Source organism: Nomascus leucogenys, chromosome 13, assembly GCF_006542625.1.
Source record: "Nomascus leucogenys isolate Asia chromosome 13, Asia_NLE_v1, whole genome shotgun sequence".
Classification (NCBI taxonomy): Eukaryota; Metazoa; Chordata; class Mammalia; order Primates; family Hylobatidae; genus Nomascus; species Nomascus leucogenys.
The window spans coordinates 21,339,693-21,362,172 of NC_044393.1; the positions used below are offsets into that span (position 1 = coordinate 21,339,693).

Genomic DNA, 22,480 nt, shown 5'->3' on the forward strand with positions numbered 1-22,480 from the left:
TTTCTTTCTGTGGCTGGTAGCATAGCAACTGATGAAGCTGCCTGGACCCAGGTTGCCCTGAATTGCATGTTTCTTCCCTTGTTCCCTACCACCCCCTTTCTCTCTACTTTGTCTTCTTGTCATATTTGTTCTGCTATGGCAGCTACTGTGTTTTGCCTCCAGTGCTTTCTGAAAGTGAGTTGCCTGTCCTGGTGGGAGATTAGTGGCTTCCACATGCATAAAGCTGACACTGATTTTATCGAATGTGATACATGTGATGCATGAGCCCAAGATGCCCTGAGATCTCAGATGCTCAGAGTGCCCTGAGATCTCAGATGCTCTTAGGAGGCTAGAGGCGCTGGGCTGAATGGCCCATTACAGGAGAAGGCTGTGGAATGGGGAGAAAGACCAGTGCAGGGGTCCAAAACTAATAGCCATGGGAAGAAAGGAATAACTCACATTTATGTAGGGCCTGTCATTTTTCAGGCACTTACACTTGATCTTCACAAGGACCCAATGAGGTATGATCCATGACCCTGATTTTACATGGGAAGAAACTCAGCCACGAGGGAGTCATATCACTTGCTTAATGCCACACCATCAAGTAATAGAGGTTGCAAGGCAACCTCTGTCAGACCCAGTGATCTTTTACTTTCCAGTACACCACGCTTCCCTTTGTAAGTGAAAGTGAATGTGAAAATGCAAAGGGATGAAGTGTAATGGGCATAGTTTGGAGAAGCTAGCATAGAGTACTGGGGTTCTGCACAGGGAAATTGAGGTAGACTTCCACTTATATGGGCTGGGCAGGCATTGTGGAGGTCAAGGGGAGACTCACCCAGCGTGTCGAACACTAGCCTTGTACTGGTCCATGTGCCTTGCTCCTTACATTCCATCCATGACCAAATCCTGTCCTTTCAGTCTCCCAACCCTCTGCCTAGTTCCTCTGCCTCTGCCTCTCCAGGCCCATGGCCATTACTTGAGTTGTGCCTTCATCATTTCTTTCCTCAATGTAATTGACACAACTTCCTTATTGGTCCCCCTGTCTGTTTCTCTCCCTTAGACTCATTCTTCACCGTGCACTCAGAGGAGTTGTCCCTAAAACTCTTGTGCCTGCGTGACACCACTGCTTACACAGCCTCAGGATGAAGACCATTCCTGATCGGGTCACTTTTGACCTCTCTGATTGCCTTTTTGCTGGCCCTCCACCCCTGCTCCCCATCACCTGTGTTTCAGTAGGATATACCATCCCTGCATGACCCAGTCTTGTCTTTGTGAATAATCCCACCCTTGTGCCTGTTAGACTCTCCTATTCCTTTAAGACCAAGGTCATGATTTGATTGCTCTAGGAAGCCTTCCCTAACATCCTCCATCTAATTTGGATATCTCCCCTTGTGTTAGTTTTCTATTGCTGCTGTGACAAATCACAAAGTTAGTGGTCTAAGACAACACAAATTTGTGATCTTATAGCATTGGAGGTCAGAAGTCTAAAATGGGTCAGCAGTGCTGTGTTCCTCTGACTCTAGGGGAGAGTCCATTCCCTTGCCTTTTGTAGATTCTAGATGTCACCAGCTGTCCCTGCCTAGTGGTCCCTTTCCCCATCTTCACAGCCAGAACATAGCACCTTCCAATTGCTCTCTCTGACTCTCCCGCCTCCCTTCTTCACTTATCCAGGATACTGCATATCTAGGATACTCTCCCTATTCAAGATCCTTAACTTAATCACAGCTTCAGAGTCTATATAAGTTTTGGAGTCTATGTAAGTTTTGGGGATTAGGACTTGAGCATCTTTTGGGACCACTATTCCGTGTATGATACTGAAATGGGAGAGTTCCCTTATCTCCTTTGCAGGATGTGAAACGGGTGTGGCTCGCTCCTTCAGTTGCCCACTGTACCAGAAGAATTGGATCACATATGGGCTCAAAGGATGAATGCAAGGTTTTATTGGTGGAGGTGGCTCTCAGTGAGATGAATGGGGAGCCAGAAGGGGAGGATGGAGTGGGAAGGTGGTCTTCCCCTGGAGTCGGGCCGCCCAGTGGCCGATTTCTGTCTGACTGCCCCAAGCTGAACTCCCCCGAGCGCCCAGATATCCTTTCTTTTCTGTCTTTCTCTGCCACGTTGTTCCAGTGTCACTGGTCTGCTGGTTCTAATGTTCAGCCACTTGTGTGTGTGCCCACGAAGGTCTTGGGTTTATATGGGGGCAGGATTGGAGGTGTGGTGGGCCAAAAGGCAACTTTTTGGGTGCAAAAACAGAAATGTCTGTCCTGACTTAGGGCCATGGGTCTTCAGGCTTGAGGGTGGGGCCTTTACGGGGAAACCACCTCCTTCTACCCAGTACTTCCCTGTCTCCTGTCCATATCAATACCACACACCTGTATGAGTCCACAGGACTCTGGGCCTGCCACTTCCCAGCCTGTATCACTTTCTTCTGTAGCTCATTGGTTTCTGCATCCTTCCCTAGTCTCTTAGTCTCCTCCAGGGTAGAGACAGTTATTTGCTTTGACTCCACATCCCCAAATATAGCAGAGTCAACCCTCATTACTTGTTTGTTAGGCAGAATATGGTATCTCCCAGCCTTCATGTACCTGCCTCACTGTGTCGCTGACCAGGGTGCTGAGAACAGTGGGGCATCAGCTCAGTGTGTGAGTTAAAATCATGTCCTCTAGAGCAAGACAGCCTGAGTATCCCAGCACACTCACTAACTAGCCACATGACCTTGGGCAATTTGTACCTTGTTCTCCTCATGTGAAAAATAAAGATAATTATAATACCTATGGATATAAATCAGGGTCCAGGAGGGAAACCGTAAATCACACCAGGTATTTCAAACAGAGGGTTTCTATTGAAGGGAATCCATTACACAGTGATGAAAGGCTGTCAGTGCAAAAATGGGATGCTAAGGTAGCCAAAAATGGCAAGAAGTGGTGACCACACCTGGGGCTGGGGTAACAAAATGAAACAGAGGGGTTATGGTACCTAGAAGTCTGTAGGAGGAGCACAGCAGGGCTGATTCTGAGACCTCTGAGGAGGGGGACCCCACAGATTGTACTCCAGCTGTAAGAGGCATGGCCTAGTTTCTGTTAGTTCCTTCAAAAAGATACTGTGCCATGGGTGCTACAAAGACCAGAAGAGATTAGGGCCTGGAGTGTAGCAGCCCCTGTTGCTGGAGTGATGCTACAAGGACCTTGAAGCAGAAAGAGAGCATCTTCTTCCTGGACCAAAGCCAGTTGGCAAGGTAGTTTAGAGATGTCATTAGGAGGGTCCCAGCTCCAGAATTACATAACTGATGTAACAGGGTGGGCTTGAAGCAAAAAGACCAAAGCTGAATACTAGCACACTTGTTTAGTTTCCTCATCTGTAAATGCATACTGGAATAATACTTACTTTCTGGTGTGATATGAGGAATAAACAAGTTTGTATGTAAATCCCGAAATAGAGCCAGGCACACAGTGAACATTATGAGAATGTTATTTGTCCTTGCTGCATGATAGTAATAATAACAGCTCTCACCATCCCGCGGGTGTACAGACGTGGTTGTCTCTGGAATTCTAAGATCCAAACTGGATAAGGCAAGAGTTTCTTTCACCCCATTCTTCATAGCAGGGCTGCTTGGCAGAGGTGGAGGAGGGGAGTGAAGGGTGCCCATGTGTGAACCCATGCTGCCCTGGAACAAGGTGCTCCTGAAGCATGACCTTTGATTCCAAAACTTTAGAATCCAGCTTATCCTAGCCCCCTCTTTGGAGGTGACAGACTTGATTCATGCTTTCTGAGGACTCCTGATTAGCAGGCAAGGAAAGGAAGGCTCTTCTAGAAAGATTACTCTGCTCTTAATTTTGGGAAGTGGCCAAGCAAAGAGTAATCTTGAAAATGTTGAGGTGTTGGGGGATAAAGGGGAGCCGGGGAAGACAGAGTGTTGCAGATCATAAAACCTCATCTGGTGCTAAGTTATTATTGAATTATGCATTTCTGAATGACTTCACTGGTTGCAACATGATGGTGTTAAGTAGACTGAGGCTGAGCTCTTAAATTTATTTGCTGGTGGGAGTTTTGGCAGGAGTACACACTGACATTACTGTAGACTCTCTTGATCCTGACACAGGAAGGGGAATGCGTTTGATGGGATCTTTGTGTCTCTCTGTGGGGGGCACAAAATGAGAATATCAGTTAAGGCTCTCACTGACAGCTGAATGGCTCATCAGTGGCTGGTTGGGAGGATGATGATATTAGTAGCGAAGACAGTTTACTTGTTATGTGTAGGAACTGTTCTAAAGTATCGACTATAATAATTTATATAATCTTTATGGCAACTCCCATGAGAAAAATGTTACTATATCCCCAGTTTACAGGTGAGGCATTTGAGACACAAAGAGGTTAAGTAACTTTCCCTGGTTTTCATAATATCTTAGACTGGATTTCCCCAAAAAACAGATCCTTTAGCATGGATTTGCAAATAGTTTATCTAAGTTGTAGAGAACGCTGGTAAAGAAGAGATAAAGGGAGACTGAGAAGAAAGAAAGCCTCTTGAAGAGTGCACTATGGGCTGAGCATGGTGGCTCATGCCTGTAATCCCAGCACTTCGGGAGGCCAAGGTGGGCGGATCACAAGATCAGGAGATTCAGACCATCCTGGCCAACATGGTGAAACCCCGTCTCTACCAGAAATACAAAAAATTAGCTGGGCGTGGTGGTGCGTGCCTGTAGCACCTATAGTTCTAGCTACTCAGGAGGCTGAGGCAGGAGAATCACTTGAACCTGGGAGGCGGAGGCTGCAGTGAGCTGAGATCACGCCACTGCACTCCAGCCTGGGTGACAGAGTGAGACTGTCTCAAAAAAAAAAAAAAAAAAAAAAAAAAGGAGTGCAAAGAGTGCACTATGAGCTGGAAGTGCTAGAGGATATCTGGTGCTCAGTCCCACCAAGGGCCATCTAAAAGACTGAATAAAGCCACCCCGTTGTCCCACTAGGGGTCAAGGAAACCTGGATGTTTATCCACCAACTTCCATCCCTCATTGGGAAGGGCTGCTCCTGGGAGTGGTGACACCTGGGCTTGTGGGTGGGTGGGAAGTGTGATGCCTGTAGCCACAGAGCAGGCAGTATTGACACTGCTGCTTTCTAGATAACCTTGGTGTCCTCATCTGTAATAAGGGAGTAGTACTGTCTCCTTTGTGTTGTCACTATAGAGAGAAAAATGAGGAAACAGGTAAACTACTGTGTGGCTGCAATGATTAGAGGATTATCTGAAAGTCAAGTGTCATCTCACAGTGGAGGTCTTTGAGGGGGTCCCAGAGGTAGCCAGGATGTCTCTTTGTTAGTGAGCTATTGGTGAGGAACTTGCTGGGAAAATGGGTGTAGTTGTGGTTCTTGACTCCTGTTACCTGGGCAGATAGGAGGGGAGATTGACTGCTAAAGACTCCTAGTGATTGAGAGCATAGAACTGCAAGGGAGGTCACATCCAGATGTAAAAGCTTGAAATATATGAAAACCTTACCTATTTCAAATGCTTATGTTTATAATCAACTGATACAGGTTTACTAGGCATGTAAAAAAATCAAAGAAGAAACAGAATAAAGAAAAAATAGTACATATATTCTCACAACCCTAAGAAAAACATCAACATTTTCATGTATTTAAATCTAGATGTTTTAAGCTTAGGTAGATGAGATTTGTTTGTTTAATTTAGTTCAGCAAAGTGAAGGAGAGACTTTTTCATAGGAATTTATGATGTCCCTTTTCAGGATGATGGCCAAAGCTAAAGTTAACCGTTCATAATGGAATTGCTTGTTTTTAAGCATTCCCTAAATGCTGTGTGGATGAAAGGCATGCCATTCTGCCCCTTCTTACAGATTGGGCTATGCGTTCACTTCAGTCTGGCACAAGATCATCCTCCTCTTCTAGACTCACATCTGAGAAAGGAGGGTCTTGTGGTAGCTAACCATCTCATAGGACTGATCCTTCTTATACCACAATTCCCCCCATGCTAGAGGTCATGATTTTGATTCATCACAAGGCGGACTAGGGTATATCTTCAAGCAGTTTTTCTCTAAGGGAAGGCGTGCACATAGCATTTTCTTCTCTGCGTTCTTCAGAAACTGAGAGCATTTTTTCTGCTGGCTTCGAAAATGCACCACGACTAACCTCCTATAAAACTCTTGGGACTGGAAACATCTCCCTTAAGACCTTTTGTGTATACCATTGTCTTTATCATAATGCTCCATTGTCTTTATCATAGTTGGTAGGAGTGCAGACCCCGGGCATGTTGCCTTGGCCTCAGTCCTGGATTTTTGAATGACTAATTGTTTGACTTTTGGTGGGTATCTACCCACCCATAAAGTTGCTGTGAGGACTAAATGAATCAATACTGTAGAACACTAAGGGCAGTCAGAGGTGTCTGAAAGTGTGCAGTACATGGGAGCTGCCCCATGGTGTTATTTGTGATTATTCTCATCATCCTCTTCCTCATCACATCCCAGTGTTTGAAATTGTAATGATAAAGTGTGGAATCAGAGTTTTTAGTCTTTTCATTTCGTTTTGATAGATATCTGTTATTTTTTCTGAAGGCTTATGGGAATTTTTCTTTAGTTTTGTATTTCAAAAATATTGCCAGTATGTACTTAAGCTCAAGTCTCATCATTGATTTTGCCTGAAACCCACTGCACTCTTCAGAGTCTGCGAACTCAGGCCTTTGGGTATTTCAGAGAAGTTTTCTTTACATATGTCTTTGATTGTTGCTTTCTATCAGTTGTTTGATGTCTTCTCCCTAAATACTTTCAATCCTTTGCTTAGAGGTGCATTCAGTATTCTCTACAACATCCTACTTCTTGTTCTTTTTCATCTCTTTGTTGCCACCCTCAACCTTTTACTTTGGGAAAACATCAAATATTTTTTCTACCCATTTAAATAAGACATCAGATATTTATTGACCACTGGCTGTATGTTTGGTTAGGGCACAAAGGCTAATTTTTTTTTTTTTTTTTTTTGGAGATGGAGTCTTGCTCTGTCGCCCAGGCTGGAGTGCAGTGGCGCAATCTCGGCTCACTGCAAGCTCCGCCTCCCGGGTTCACGCCATTCTCCTGCCTCAGCCTCTCCGAGTATCTGGTACTACAGGCGCCCGCCACCACGCCCGGCTAATTTTTTTTTTGTATTTTTAGTAGAGACGGGGTTTCACCGTGGTCTCGATCTCCTGACCTCGTGATCCGCCCACCTCGGCCTCCCACAGTGCTGGGATTACAAGCGTGAGCCACCGCGCCCGGCCTTTTTTTTTTTTTTTGGAGACAGAGCCTTGCTTTGTCGCCCAGGTTGGAGTGCAGTAGCATGATCCTGGCTCACTGCAACCTCTTCTTCCCAGGTCCAAGCAATTCTCCTGCTTAGCCTCCTGAGTAGCTGGGATTACAAGTACTCACCACCGTGCCCAGCTAATTTTTAGTAGAGACAGGGTTTCACCATGTTGGTCAGGCTGGTCTCAAACTCCTGACCTCAAGTGATCCTCCCGCCTTGGCCTCCCAAAGGGAGGGATTGCAGGAATGAGTCACCGTGCCCAGCCAACAAAGACTAATTCTGGTTGGCACCTACTGGAGGATTTGATGCTATATCTACTTAGGTTGTGTCCAAGGACCCTGAGCCCAAGCCAGGGAAGAATGAGGCTGGGCTACTGCCGATTGCTCACTGTTAGGGTAGTCATTGAGTATACATAGAATCCCTGTGGCCCTTGGTAGAGAAAATTTAGGGACTTTTATGACTTGAATCTTTCATTGTCAAGGTAAAATAAATTTGAGGACCATGAAGATTGAGCAGAGTCACACATCTGGCTAGTGGTAAGCCAAGGTCAAGGAAAGCTTGGAGCCTGGCCCCAAGGTAGTCCTTTTTGATCCTCAGTCCATTATTGTATGAAAACAATGTTGCACATAAATCGTAGAAAGTTTAATCAGCATTGAACATCTACTCTGTGCCTAGCCCTGTGCTACACAAAAGTAAGTCGTCATGAAGCAGTTTTGAAAAGAAAAATAGGCATGGTTTAGTTAAAAGTAATTGAAGGTTGGGCATGGTGGCTCACACCTGTAATCCCAGCCCTTTGGGAGGCTGAGAAGGTGGATCACCTGAGACAAGGAGTTTGAGACCAGCCTGGCAAACATGGCGAAACCACATCTCTACTAAAAGTACAAAAATTAGCTGGACGTGGTGACAGGTGCCTGTAATCCCAGCTACTTGGGAGACTGAGGCAGGAAAATCGCTTGAACCCAAGAGTTGGAGGTTTCAGCAAGCCGAGATTGCACCACTGCACTCCAGCCTGGGTGACAGGATGAGACTCTGTCTCAAAAAAAAAAAAAAAAAAAAAAAAAAAACAAATAAAAGGAAAGCTATTGTAGTTGGGAAAAATGGCACAGACAAAAGTCTGGAAATGAGAATAGCACAACCATGTTTCTGTCTGTGTATGAATGTGTTTGTGTTGGTGGCTAGGGTTGGGTGGGTGGAGGCATTCCCACAGACCTGGAGGGTCACTGAATAGAAATGCAATTAAAAGGGTGATCAGGTGGGGTGAGGCGTGTGGTGTAAAGTGTTGGAGGCCAGGTTATACTCACCTTAATCACATCAAGGCTCACTTCACATCTTAGTAACGTTTGGTTTTTCTCAAAACGTTTGATTTCTGTCTAGAGCAGACAATACATGCACACAGCTCCATCTCCAGCTATTTGAAACACTTTTGCTCTCTGTAGGAATTTCTGGGGAGTCAAACTGTTACAAGTGCTCACAGCAGGGAAAAGAAAGACAGAATTGTTCTGGAGATCGATGCCTGAGGATGAGGCAGAATTACAGGAAGGGGTCACTTCACCATCTACATGTTGAAGGAGAGCCTTGGAAGCTCAGGGCCGCTGCTGCCCAGGCCTCATGGATGGCTCCTGGCATCCTTGTCCTCGCAGCGCTTTGATGCCTGGCTGGAAGGCACTGATGTCATCTCCCAGCTCAGGCCTCAGCTCCCTGAAGGCAAGACTTCCTCCTCCTTAATTTAGTTGCAAACTTTGTGAGCAGAGGGTGCTGTCAGATGTTAAACACTTACTCCTGGCTTTGCACAGATGATGGTGTGGAGTCTGTTAAGAAGAGGGCATTGGTTGTGTTAGAAGTGAAAAGGCTCATGGATAAGAAGCTGGTGTGTGCCTCAGCAATCTCTTGTTTGAAAAACTATTAGGAATTCAAGCATCTGATGGTGCTGATAGGAGGGAATGGTATAGGAGTAAAGGCTCATTTTCTCCCAATTTTCTGAGGTTCAGTTTCAAGTAATTAGTGGCATTCTCTTCACCCAATGAGTCACATATCCATATTTTTGTGATTTTTTTAACTTTCAAGGTATCACTTATATACATAAAAATACTTATGTTTAAAGTTCACAGTTTAATGAGTTTTACATAACCCTAGTTAAGATACAGAAATGGTTATAACCTCCCAAATTTTTCTTATGCCTTCTTTCAGGCAGTCATCTCCCTTATGGTGACACTATTTTGATTTCTGCTATTTAATTACCCAAATCAGTATATAGAGAACATTCTAACATCCCAGAAACTTCCCTCAGGCTCTGTCCCGGTCAGTATCTGCCCCCCAGATCACTGTGCTTCTGGCTTTTATCACCAAAGAGCAGTTTTGCTTGTTCTTGAACTTTTCACATAAATGGGGTCATCATGCATTCTTCTTTTATTTTTCTTTTGCATGAATTTTTTTGAGATTTACTTATGTTGTTATGTGTGTCTGCATCTGCAGCTTGTTCATTTCTTCTAGCTGAGCAGTATTCCGTTGTGTATATGTGTATCCCTTTATGGATCCATAAGCTCCTACCTAGGTCTGGCTCTCAGGGCCTCTCCATTCTCGAATGCCCTCCTTCTCAACAGCTTCTGAGTCAGCTTCCTTCTCTCCTGACTTCTCTGTGTCAATCCTCGAGTGAAGGCTGGAAGGGGAGCTCCATGCAGCCAAGATTGTGTCTGTGCCTAGGACAGTGTGTGACCAGCAGCAGGGACTCGACATTCATAGAATGAGTGAATGAATGAGTGTCCAAGGCACATCGTTTTAATTGTTGACCAGTCTAGCCCAAGCAACTGAGAACTAGGGGACCCCCAGGAATTTTTCTTTGTTCATAGACTCAACATGAGTGGTCCCAGCAGAACACTCCCCTAAGCGCTCTCTGCAAGAGCTCCCCTAACCTCTAGACCAGAGTAGGTCCTTTCACAGGCTTCAAAACTGCATCTGCCACCCCCATCATGACTTTACTACACTTTGTTATCACTGATTTACTTGGCTGCATTAAATTTCATGCGCTCAGTGCTCTGTCTGGCAAATGAGATACACAGGGATTTCCTTTTCCTCCCTGATGACTCTAGCCATTGGACTGAATGGCCCCCTACATTTCCTATACTGTCTTCTTGAAGAGTTCATCTTAGAGATAGAGAACTGATATAAATAGATAGTGTTTTTCTATGTATTTTTAAAATAATGTGCTGCTTACAAAAAAACATTCTGTGCTATATTTTTGCTTCTCTTTGAACCACCAGTACCTGTACCTTCTAAACAATGCCAGTTATAAATCAATGGATCACTGAAAAAAGAAAGAATAAAGCACACAATAGTCTGATGGCTTCCTTGGTGCCAGATAGAGGAAACACTTTGATAAACTTACATGGTCTATTCTTGAGGCGATGGAGGGAGAGATAACCGCGTGGCTAATCTGCACACAAATGTGTGAAGTCGCAAGTCATTTGAGATAGGGACATTTATATACTCAAGGGGATGTTTGTTACTATACTTGCACATGCCATTAGAAATACATGAAAAGAAGCTAACCATTTGGAAAGATTTAATACTTTAGTTTCTTTCTGGTGGTCAGCAATTGAATACTGCTGTCTGAAATAGGAGAGCAGAAAACCATGGTGAAAAGTCGATGGGAAAGAACTAAATGGGGCCACTCACTCAGCCTCCAAACTATGGAAGTCTGCAACTCTTAATTCTGTGGAGGTCTAGTCTGTGAATAATTATATTAAGGAATTGGGCAGCGTCATCACAGAGCTGCAAAATGTCATCCCTGGGGCCTCATTGGAGACTGATGGGAGCTCTGGAGAGTTGATAATGGCAATCAAAGGTTCCATATATTCAACATGCACAAAGGACGAGCTCAGAAATTATCTGCCTGCCAACCTAATTTCTCTACCTGGAACAAATTTTCCAAAAATCAATTTGAAAACACCTTTGAGATAACAAGGTCTTGAGTAATAACTTCCATGGCTTTGTAAAGAAAAGCATCTAGCTTGACTAATCTGCTTAATTTCCTTCTCTGACCAAATGACAGGCTATAATAGAGGCAATCTGGAGTTGTCCCTTAAGATTTGCTTCGAGTCACACTGAGAAAATATTGTCCACCTCTGTTTTGTAGCAATTATTCTGTTTCTAGAGAATCTTTGCTTCTAGGTAATTAATTAGAACGGAAATGTTGAGTGCGTCTCTATCTCAAAGCCCTTATCTGAGTTCCAAGCTAAAATGTATACCTGCCTTCTATCCATGTGAATAACCCAGAGGCCCTCTATAAGTGAGATGTTCTCAAACAAATGCGCATTGTATTCTACCCTCATATGCCTCCTCTGTGCCTCCCCTTTCTCCTCGTCCTTGTTCTACTCTTCATTTCCTCTTGTTCATACCCTTTGACATATAATCCCATTCCTAGCAGTTGGTCCCAAGAAAACATGAGATAAGACAGACTGAAGTCATTTGCACAAAGATGTTCATTGCAGCATTATTTACCGTAGCAAAACATGAACAACTCATGTGTCCAGCAATCAGAGAATAGTTAGTGTGATAACCTGATGGATTGTTTTGTAAATATTAAAGACAGTGATGATAAAGCTCGAGCAGTGTATGAAAAAAAATCCTTACAATGTAAGTGAAGGAAGAAAAATGAATATACATTGGGTCTATGTGTTATTATAACAACACAAAAAATGTGTCAGTACATAAATATTGGAATGGATGTGGAAGAATAAAAATGGCTGTGTTGGATGGTAGAGATATTTTCTCTTTCTTCCATTTTTCTCCATCTTCCTCTATTTCTTCTCATATTTTCTCTTTCTTCCATTTTCTTTATTGTTCTACTGCCATTTTTACTACAAATAAAAATAACAAATATATTCAGTTTGATTTTTTTAAAGATGAGTATTAAAAGGCAGACAGCTTTCCTTGGTGCAAGTTGGTCCAGGAAGGCATGCAGATACAAGTTTTATCCTACGCTACCTTCTCCATGACCTTGGGGTTAGGTGACCTGATTTCTTAGGTTCTCGGTTTTGTTTTTTTTTGTTTTTTTCCCCCATTAAAGTGAAGGTGATAATGTTGTCCCAAGAATTACATGAAATGATACGTGTGAGATTTTAAAGTACATGAGAAATACAACGTAAGTGTTAATTTTTGTAGCTTTGCCATAGGCTAACAGTTGCAAGGAAGAGGCTACGATCCATGCCTGCTGAACCTCTAGTCTACTTAGCTGACTGCGTGGAACTCAGTGGAAGAGAGGTGGCAGCACAGAGTAGATGCAAGATAACTCAGCACGACTTTTCCTTTGACCCCTTATTCCTGCTGGGTCTGCTGTGACCCATGACTTTCTCTGCTGGAAGAAACCTGCCAGGATTGAGGCAGAAGCTGAATTCTTGCCGTGCCATCATTCTTTTTCTACTTAGGCTCATATCACTCTTTGGAAAGAACTTCCACTAACAATCTATGTGTTCTATGTAAGAAATGTTTATAGACCTCAGGCTCCCCTGGGTTTTGTGCCAAACTTTACTTCAGCAAAAGCAGGTTTTCCTTTGAGGCTAGAAAACAGAGTATTCACCCAGCAGCTTTGCTGTGTTCTGGGAAAACCATTTCCTCACATGGCCTTCTTTCTTTTGTTTCTTTAAATGAAGGAGATAAGGTAGGCATTGAATATAGCTATTGAAGAAATACTGATTCAGGTACTTACATGCAAACCCTTAAAATAGGGCATGAATGGGATTTAAAAAGGGTTTTCAGGTCAGGCGTGGTGGCTCATGCCTGTAATCCCAGCACTTTGGGAGGCTGAGGCGAACGGATCACCTCAGGTGGTCTGGAGTTCAAGACCAGCCTAGCCAATATGGTGAAACCCAATCTGCACTAAAAATACAAAAATTAACCAGCCGTGGTGGCAGGCGCCTGTAATCCCAGCTACTGGGAGACTGAGATGTGAGAATTGCTTGAACCAGGGAGGCAGAGGTTGCAGTGGGCCGAGATGGCCCCACTGCACTCCAGCCTGAATGACAGAACAAGACTCCATCTCAAAAATGTAAAATAAAAATAATAAAATAAAACAAAAAGGGTTTTCTGACTATGTTTTATGGCTATATCGAGAATTCTGTCCCTTGTCGTCATGTGCTTGGAGTCTGCTCTGTAAATCATTTGAGTTTGACGGTCCTTTGTTGATTGCTTGTCTTACAGAGCCTCCCACGCCCATTGCTCCCCCAGAGCTGCTGGCTGTGGGGGCCACATACCTGTGGATCAAGCCAAATGCCAACTCCATCATCGGGGATGGCCCCATCATCCTGAAAGAAGTGGAATATCGCACCACCACAGGCACGTGGGCAGAGACCCACATAGTCGACTCTCCCAACTATAAGCTGTGGCATCTGGACCCCGACGTTGAGTATGAGATCCGAGTGCTTCTCACACGACCAGGTGAGGGGGGTACGGGACCGCCAGGGCCTCCCCTCACCACCAGGACCAAGTGTGCAGGTAAGATTTTTTTTTTTTTTTCCAGGCTCCATTATGAGAGGCTGTGCTGTTGCCAAGACTGGCCTTCCTCTTGCCTTCCTGTGACAGATAATTCCTAATTTTCTTTGAATGTGAACGTGCTTCCTATTGTGGATAAAAAGGATCAAGGTTTTGTGTTTTGTTTTTTTTTTTTTTTAGAGGGCCTTCTGGCTGTGGTTGCATTTCTGGGGGCTTTCTAGCTCTGACTGTGATTCTAAGAACCTCCTGACTTTAGCTGGGTCATGGGAGGTTCCTGGATCTAATAGTGTTTCTGATGAGACACACTGGCTCTGTGTCTTGCAGAACTCCTGGTGCCATTTGTATGTCTGAGGCTTTCTAATGCTAATAATTTCTCCGAGGGCCCTTGGTTTGGTGTCTCTGGGGGCCCTGGCCATGTTTCTCTGCGGGTTCCTAGCTCTGTTTCTCTGAGGGCTCCTGGCTCTGGTTGTGTCTCTGAGGGCTCCTGGCTCTGACTTTGCCCCTTGAAGGCTTCATTTAGACTATGTCCTTGGGGGCTTCTGGTTTTGGTTGTATCTTTAATGTGTTTCTAATTCTAACATTGTTCCTGAGGCTCCCTGAGCTGGGCCTGTGACCCTTGGTTTTGACAATTTTCTTGATGGTTCCTCCTTCTAGAATTGTCTCCAAGGGGCTCCTGTTGCCAACCATGTATTAAATGCCTCCTGGCTCTGATGGTATCTCTGAATTGTTTCTGGAACTACCTTAGTCCCTAAGAGCTTCCTGCCTCTGTATCCCCTGGAGGCTCCTATCCCTACCTAAGAGTCTGGGTTGGGACTATTCCTCTGAAGGTCCTCTGGATTCCACTCTGTCTCTATGGGTTACTGACTACACCTGTCTCTGTGATATTCCTGGATGCCATGTAAGAGCTTGCTGGCTGAGATTGTGTCTAAGAGGAGAGACTCTCTGGATCCAACTGTGTCCCAGGCCTCCTGGCTTCTACTGCATTTCTAATCAGGGGCTATTGGCTAACATGTGTCTCACTGTGTCTCTGAGATGATCTGGCTCTGGATGCAACTCAAGAAATTAAACTAAATTGCTCTTTATTTGTTGCAAATTACCTTATTTATGTTATATCTTTTTTTTATGCCAAGTAAACTTTTGCTGTAAGTATTTACGTTTTATATATGCACAAAGGAATAGAGACTCAATACTCTTAAACTTTTTGTCCAAAGTCATAGAATGGCCAGTGGTACGGTCAGGAATTACACTTAGATTTTCTGACTCTCAGCCTTTGATTTTTGGCCACATCATGATGAATAAAGAGAGAGAGAGAGAGAGAGAGAGCATTGTATATACAGCTGGGGATGTTCTAGTGGAGGCGGGTGTGGCTCAGGGAAGCAGGCAGCATGGGTTTCAGAAAACAAAAAGGAGTCACTGAGGGCATCTGGATGGAGGGGAAGGATCCATCAGTACAGGAACCATGGAACAAACAGCAAGGGAAAGTGCATACAGCTCTGCCATAACCTGACATATAGGTGCCTAAAAATCACCACACTATGTCAAGTTGCGAAATAAAAACCACAGGGATTATGGAAAAAATGGGACTGGGGGCCATATTCATACTTCCCTAGTGACACATCAAAAAAGAGGGGAATCTAGTAAAACTGGTGGCACAATTTTATGCATGTGAAATGGCTAAGAAATGCATCCATCCAGGTGGAGTATTCCTAACCTGAACCTCAGAAATCCAAAATGCTCCGGAATCTGAAACTTACTGAGTACCAACATGATACCACAAATGAAGATGACATTGTTAACACTGCAGAAAAAGTGCCTGTAGATGACGTGGCAAGCATTGGTGATGAGCTTATTGAGGGACTGGAGCAGTATGCATTCATAGCAGAACAGGAAACCAGGTCAATTTATAAAATCAGAGACGTCTAAGACAAAAATCATTGTTAATGAGGCAGATGACTCTGGAGGAAACATTTTTAAAAGCCATCCAGCAGAATGCCTCTTTATCCCTAGAGGATCCACTTCCTGGTTCCTCAACTGCTTCTGATGTTTGTTCTCACCTAAGAAAATAAAATGTAGTGTATAGGAACCCTTCATCAAAGCACAACATCACAGGGAGAGGACTGAAAGCCAGGATGTTTGTTGCTGACATTCAACAGCTGATCCAGGTATCTGCTGAGACTACTGTGCTGCTCTGTTAACCTGAACACATTAATATTTCACAGTATTAATGACATATCATTTATTCTTTTTTACTGTTAACCACTTATGTGTGAATAAGCTTAAGAAGATGATTGCTTATCAATAGCATATACATTCGGAGTCAGGAGTTACGGTGATGACAGACAAGCACAGAGTTGTCCACGTAAGTGGCTAAGATAATTACACCTCTGCTTTCTGATGGTTCGACGTACACAAACTTGGTTCATGCACAACATTATTTAAAATATTATATAAGATTGCCTACAATATATATAAAACATAAATGAATTTTGTGTTTGGACTTGGGTCCCATCCCCAAGATATCGTATTAGGTATAGGCAAATATTCTGAAATTCAAGAAAATCTAAAATCTGAAACACTTCTGGTCCCAAGCATTTTGGATAAGGGATCCTCAACACAGATGGTATGTTACCTTGAAAAAGACCTGAAGTTTGCTGTGGAAGTGGGCATCAGGGAGGTTGCAGCCTGTGAGTGACTGTGAAGTGGTGGAAGGGAAGCTGTCTGAAATTGGGGAAAAAGGTGTGGCTCAGAACACAGGCAGTGAGCTGAGGGGCCAGGTAGGGGTTGAAACTGTGTGTGTTGCATGTATTCCTAGGTGGCTCAGTTCTTCTAGGTGCAGGTTTCTCCTTCACTAATGTTTCTCACATGCAAAATCACACATAAGCAAATGCAGAATTCGTGTTATGCTCAAATTGCCCTTTCATATATTAATTGGGTTGGAACAAATTTGCGTTTTCAAAACAAGAGTTATAGTGGAATTGGCTGTAACCATTCTTAAGTATCTCAGTGGTGTATCATGGTAGTATGTAACCCAGGTATTTTTGTTGCTTGGAAATATTCCTTGTAAGGTTATTGAACCACTATGCTGAAGAGAGATGCCATTTTCTTGATTATTTTCAAAACAGGCCTTTGGTAAAATTCCTCATTGAAACCTGATTATGAAACTTACTACTTTAAAGGGACATAATGATATGTTATTAAACTGGGTAATACCTTATCTCAGCTTTGCAATGCAATATTCATCCATAAAAATAATTGATTTGATCCTGCTGATGAGACTTCTCTCTTTCCACAGGGTAAATGTAAGAGTTTCCAGGGTTTTTGATCTTTATAAATGATATTCAAAGTACTTTAGCAGCCCCCGTGGACTTACTTGCTGATGATCATATAATACATTTTGAAATTCAATCACAAGATGATCATCTCAATAAAGATTTACAGTCTATTGCAAACTGTTGCCATGACTGTGTAATGGATTTTACATGTTGAAAACACAATAGTCTGGCTATCAATATAAAAATTATGAGTTGAAATGCAATTGTGGTATTTTATTTTTTAAAAACGTTGGTGTTTAAGTTACAGCTAAAATCTTGAATAATTCACATTTTACAAAACGTGTCATCAGGAAGATAATCTTCCTTCCCGCATTGCCACTGATGGTGGAATGTTTTTTGCCTCGTAATTAATTTTTAAGAGAATTCCAGGGCTAGTATCTATTTGTAGGTGTTGTTTATTGGCGTTGGTAGTCTGAGATTTTCCTCCTTTTCCTATTCTATTATTAATCACGCTGGAAATGTACTCATTATTTTACAAAACAGAAAGTGAGAGAGTATGTAGAGTGGAAGGTATAATTTCTGCCCAGAGGAATTTACAGGCTGGGTTAGGATTCCAATAAAACAGCAAAAAAAAAGGTAAAACATAAAGGCAAGCATTGAAATAGCATGCTTCATGGAGGAAAAACAGCATCAGCATGGAAAGAGAAATGGTCTTAGAATCATCTAGGGTGGTGGTTCTCAAAGTGTGGTCCCTCGACCAGCAGTATCAGTATTGCTATAGACTGAATACTTGTGTTCCTTTAAAATTCATGTGTTGAAATCCTAACCCTCGAAATGATGATATTAGGAAGTGGGGCATTTGGGTGCTGATTATGTCATTAGGGCAGAACACTGATGAATGAGATCAATGCCCTTACAAAAGAGGCCCCAAAGAGCTCCTTCATGTCTTCTGCCATGTGAGGACCCAGGAAATTGGCCCTCACTAGACACTTAATCTGCTGGCACCTTGATATTGGACTTTCCAGCCCCCAGAACTATAAAAAGTAAATTTCTGTTGTTTATAAGTTACCCAGTCTATGGTATTCTGTTACTGCAACCCAAATGGATTAAGACAAGTATTCCCCTGAGAACTTGTTAGAAATGCATATTCTCAGACCTGTCCCCCGACCTAATAAATCAGAAATTCTTGGGTTGAGCCTAGAAATTTGCTGTAAGGATTCCGCTGAGTGATGTTATTTCATACCCAAGTTTTACACTAACTTATATATAGTGACAAGTCAACATGGCTCTTTGGAAGGATGTTCATTCCATAGCTTGGTCTTTGCAGCAGCTCTGAGATGTAGATGGGAGGAAAACTGAGACAGAATCGTTGGACGAAGGTCACCAATCGGTTAAATGCTAGGTCTCTTGGCCAAAGAAACTCTTCGCCACAGGACTTGATGGAGTCTTCAGCCCTGGGGACCTCCTCTGCCCACAAGTGTCCTCTTGAGGGTGGCATTGGGTAGTAGGGAGGTTGGTGACTATGGAGATCAGCTGAGAATGAATAACTACTACACAAAAGTTTCACTCCTTTCTATCAAACATTTACTTAGTCTTTTCTTTGTGCCAAATTCTGTGCTAGGCACTGGTGGCCAAGGTTGGCTTAGTAAGGACATGCTAGTAGCAGGCAGAGACTTGGCAGCAGTAGGCTACAAGCTTGGGCGTAGCACAAGAAGATGCTAGAGAGGTAATTCAGCTAAGGCAGGTTGGGATGCATTCTGGCTCTGCCAGTTTTGAGAGGTCACTGATTAAGAAAATTCTGGGGTACTAAGGGAAGGGTATCCTTCCCTTAACCCGAAGGATACCTCCTCCTTAACCCTTAAGGGGGAGATTGTCAAGAGTTTGCCTGTAGCACAGCATCCCAGCCCAGCAGGCTGGAGTTCAGAGCAAGACTCCCAGCCAGTTAAACCAGAAACTGGACAGATGATCAGATAGGAATCGAGGGATGTGGGGTTGGGAGTAGGGAGTCAAAGGTGATACTCCCATGCTTCGGTTTAGATGACTGAGAGATGAGTGGTTGTATTAGTCAGGGTTCTTTATAGGGACAGAACTAGTAGGACAGATGTATCTATAAAGGAAAGTTTATTAAGGAGTATTGACTCACACGATCACAAGGTGAGGTCTAGGCTGTCTACAAGCTATGGAGAAAGGAAGCCAGTCTGAGTCCCAAAGTTGAAGAACTTGGAGTCTGATGTACAAGGACAGGAAGCATCCAATATGGGAGAAAGATGTAGGCCAGTAGACTAAGCCAGTCTCATCTTTACATGTTCTGCCTGCTTTTATTCTGGCCATGCTGGCAGCTGATTAGATTGTGTTCACCCAGATTGAGGGTGGGTCTGCCTTTCCCAGTCCACTGACTCAAATGTTAATCTTCTTTGGCAACACCCTCGTAGACATACCCAGGAACAATGCTTTGCATCCTTCAATCCAATCAAGTTGACACTCATTATTAACCATCACAGTGGTGAAACAATTTTCTGAGCTGAAAAACACAAAAGGAAATGAGCTGAGGTCTGAATATGTTGTACTGGAGGTGAAGATGCAAAGCAGGTGATGGGAATATATAAATCTGGAGCTCAGGAGAGATCAGCAGATAACTGCTTCTTCCATGTGGACTACCTGATTTCACTTGGACATTAAGATCAAAGGGACTTCTTAGTACTGATGAAAACAATTTAAATCTCTGTCTTCGTGCTGTTCTGTTGAGATAATCCATTCCTTATATTTTTATTTATCATTTTGTTTCTTTTCCTTAGTTTAATCATTCACCATCTTTCGTGAGATATAGGTATGCGAGCAAATGTGTATATCAAACTCAAAATGTTCTTTAGCTGCCTATAGTGAACCAAACTGTTATTGGTTGTGCTATTGTTATGGATGCTATGATTATGAATAATTATATCAAAACAGGAAGTCTTACTTGTCCACTTCTCAGAACTAATTGGCATCTTGAAAGTGGACCCATATTCTTTTGTTGTTCATCATCTCCTGGAAAATCCCATTTCAGAGTTCGTGCTGTGGTCTGGGCTCTCAGAGACTTTCTTTTCTAGAGCGTTGTGTGTTTTCCTCCAGCACATCCCCAAGAGCAGACTTTCTGTGATAGGAGTTGGGTCTTAGAAGAGCTGTGTGTTGCCCACCCAGCCTTACCTTGAATGCTGCCTCTGTTGGGAAGTTTGCACTCTTCCATGGCAGACCACTTCACTGCTGGAGATCTTGGGTGGTGACTATTATCCTCTACCCAGTGTTAGCTTGGTTATCATACAACTCTGGATGGATTATACACAGAGTGTCCATTAGGTTTAAAAGAGTAGGGGCAGTAGGCAGGCTGCTAGCATTAACTATTGGGAGTCCACAGTGAGAACCAAGGGCAGTGGATGCCGAGGTCAGTAACTGGAGAAATCAGGTGAGATGACAAGAGATATGGGCACCACATGGGTCCAACTTGGCCCTGTACCTCTCCTGCAGGTACCACTTTCAATGGCTTGGGTACCAGCTTGTTGGTGTCTTAAGACTATCATCTAGCATTAGATAGAAGAAGCTCTTCCTCATTGTCACCCTCAAATAGGTCTCCTTGAAACATCCACTTGTAAGTTTTGCTCCCAGGTTTTCTTCCTCATCTCAAAAGCAGGTCTTCAGCCACTCAGTTGTCTCACTTAATCCCCAGAAATTACTTTCTTTTATCCCCCCAAACATTGCTTGAAGCAGACCCAGGCCACTCTGATTATAGTTGCAGAATCACAAATCAACAATCCAGCACGTCACGTAATCTTAGCCCATCCCCCTTGTGTGTAAATCAAAGGCCCCTTGCCTGGGAACCCACTTCATTGTGGTCTTGCAGAGTCCCAGCTCTCCAAGTGAAAAGTGGCTTTGTACAGCCAGAGACACCACATATGCTGTTGATTTGGAGGGCTCTCTTCCTATTCCCTCCACCTGAGGGTTGATTGCAGGTTCTATTTTATTTACATATTTATGGATTTCTACTTGCAATGATATGGGTCTACCTCTCTCTTTTCTCCAGGGGCATAAAAAAGATAAATTCAAATTGCTGGGCTCAATGAAGTGAGAGTAATCATTAGAATTGAATGAAAAGGATAGAGGCTTTAGAGCCAAAAATAATCTGGTTTTTATTTCAAGCTGGGCACTTGCTAGCTCGGTGACCGGGATGTGTTACACCATCTCTCTGTGACTCAATTTATTTTCTTCCATCTAAGGGATGTTATAATGCACCATTTTGTTGGAAAGCTTCAGTGAGATAAGTTATATGCCTTGCAGAGAATCGGGAACATAGGGGCCCTTTAATAAACATTATTTAGAAATAAATCTTAGGCCTGGGAAAAGGATGTCAGAACCTAATTTCCTTCACTGTGGCATGATGGACCCTGTTTTAAGAAGGATTTCTCTAGTTGCTACTCTCTGTACTTTCTTAGACAGCAGTGGTTTAGCAACAAGCTCTGATCACTGCTGAGAAGACAAGACATACGTGGCTATGTGCATGTTGTGGAGTCCTCGACGTGTAGCTGTGAGGGTATTTCATGATATAGGGCATGGGGTAAGGGGGATGGGAATTGCCCTTTTCATAATTGTCTCTAGTCTCAGGTAAGAGAGAGAACCATGTTACGCAGATTCTTTTCTCTTTGAGGAGGCCAAGGCTTGTAAGAATGAGGCCTTTCAAGCCCAGAGCAAAAAGGGATTGGAAGTGAATCCAGACTGTCTGCAAGAAGCAGCCTCAGGTGGTCTCTGTGTTCTCTGAGAAGCCTGTGGGTCCCACAGGCGAGGGTCTTTCAGGGCAACATGCAGTTCTGGGACAGAGTGGAGGCAGAGAATTATAAAAAGAGGTAATTGATGGTCTAGAAAATAGAACAGCATCACTTAACTAGTCTTACGAGTTTTTCTTCTTCATTTCTCTATGCCTTGGTGGCACCATCTATAAAATGGGAGGAATATAACTTGGCCTAACTCTTAGGGTCCTGAATTAGAAGTAAAATGGGACATCCTTCTGGGCCGGAGGGTAGTATGAACACAGACATCTAACCTCCATCTCTGCTCTACTGTAATTCTGGTGAGATGATCCATAAATCTTCGGGGAACATGGAAACAGTAGCCAATAGAAATGAAAATGGAATCACTATCCCACCCTGAATCAAAGCCATAGAGTTAATGGATTCTAAAGACCAATGGAGAAATTTTCAAGACCATGAGGATCTAGGGAAGGAGGGGACTTCCATGCATGCCACACCATGCTCGAAGGGACATAGTTGCTCGTGCAGTGCAGGTGAACCTAGATTGAAGGCAGTCACAGAAGACAGATTATGACCAGCACTTCCTCAAAAAGATGTGGAGAAGGGGTTCTGGCAGTTCTTGCATCACCTACTGAACTTGTTTTGCTGCTGCTGCACTCTCTTCTTCCTCTGGGGTGTAGGACCACGGAAGAGAGA

At 43.4% G+C, this 22,480-nt stretch overlaps 1 protein-coding gene across 4 annotated transcripts in view; it reads left to right on the forward strand.

Annotated features, from left to right (window-relative positions):
- The window catches only part of PTPRT (protein tyrosine phosphatase receptor type T), a 1,129,549-nt gene that overhangs the window by 509,247 nt on the left and 597,822 nt on the right, over positions 1–22,480 (forward strand). For all 4 annotated transcript variants that reach the window (XM_030825446.1, XM_030825445.1, XM_030825447.1 and 1 more), the window contains exon 7: positions 13,444–13,737. In XM_030825446.1, coding sequence (XP_030681306.1) covers positions 13,444–13,737 — 294 coding nt within the window. The remainder of the gene's footprint in view (positions 1–13,443; positions 13,738–22,480) is intronic.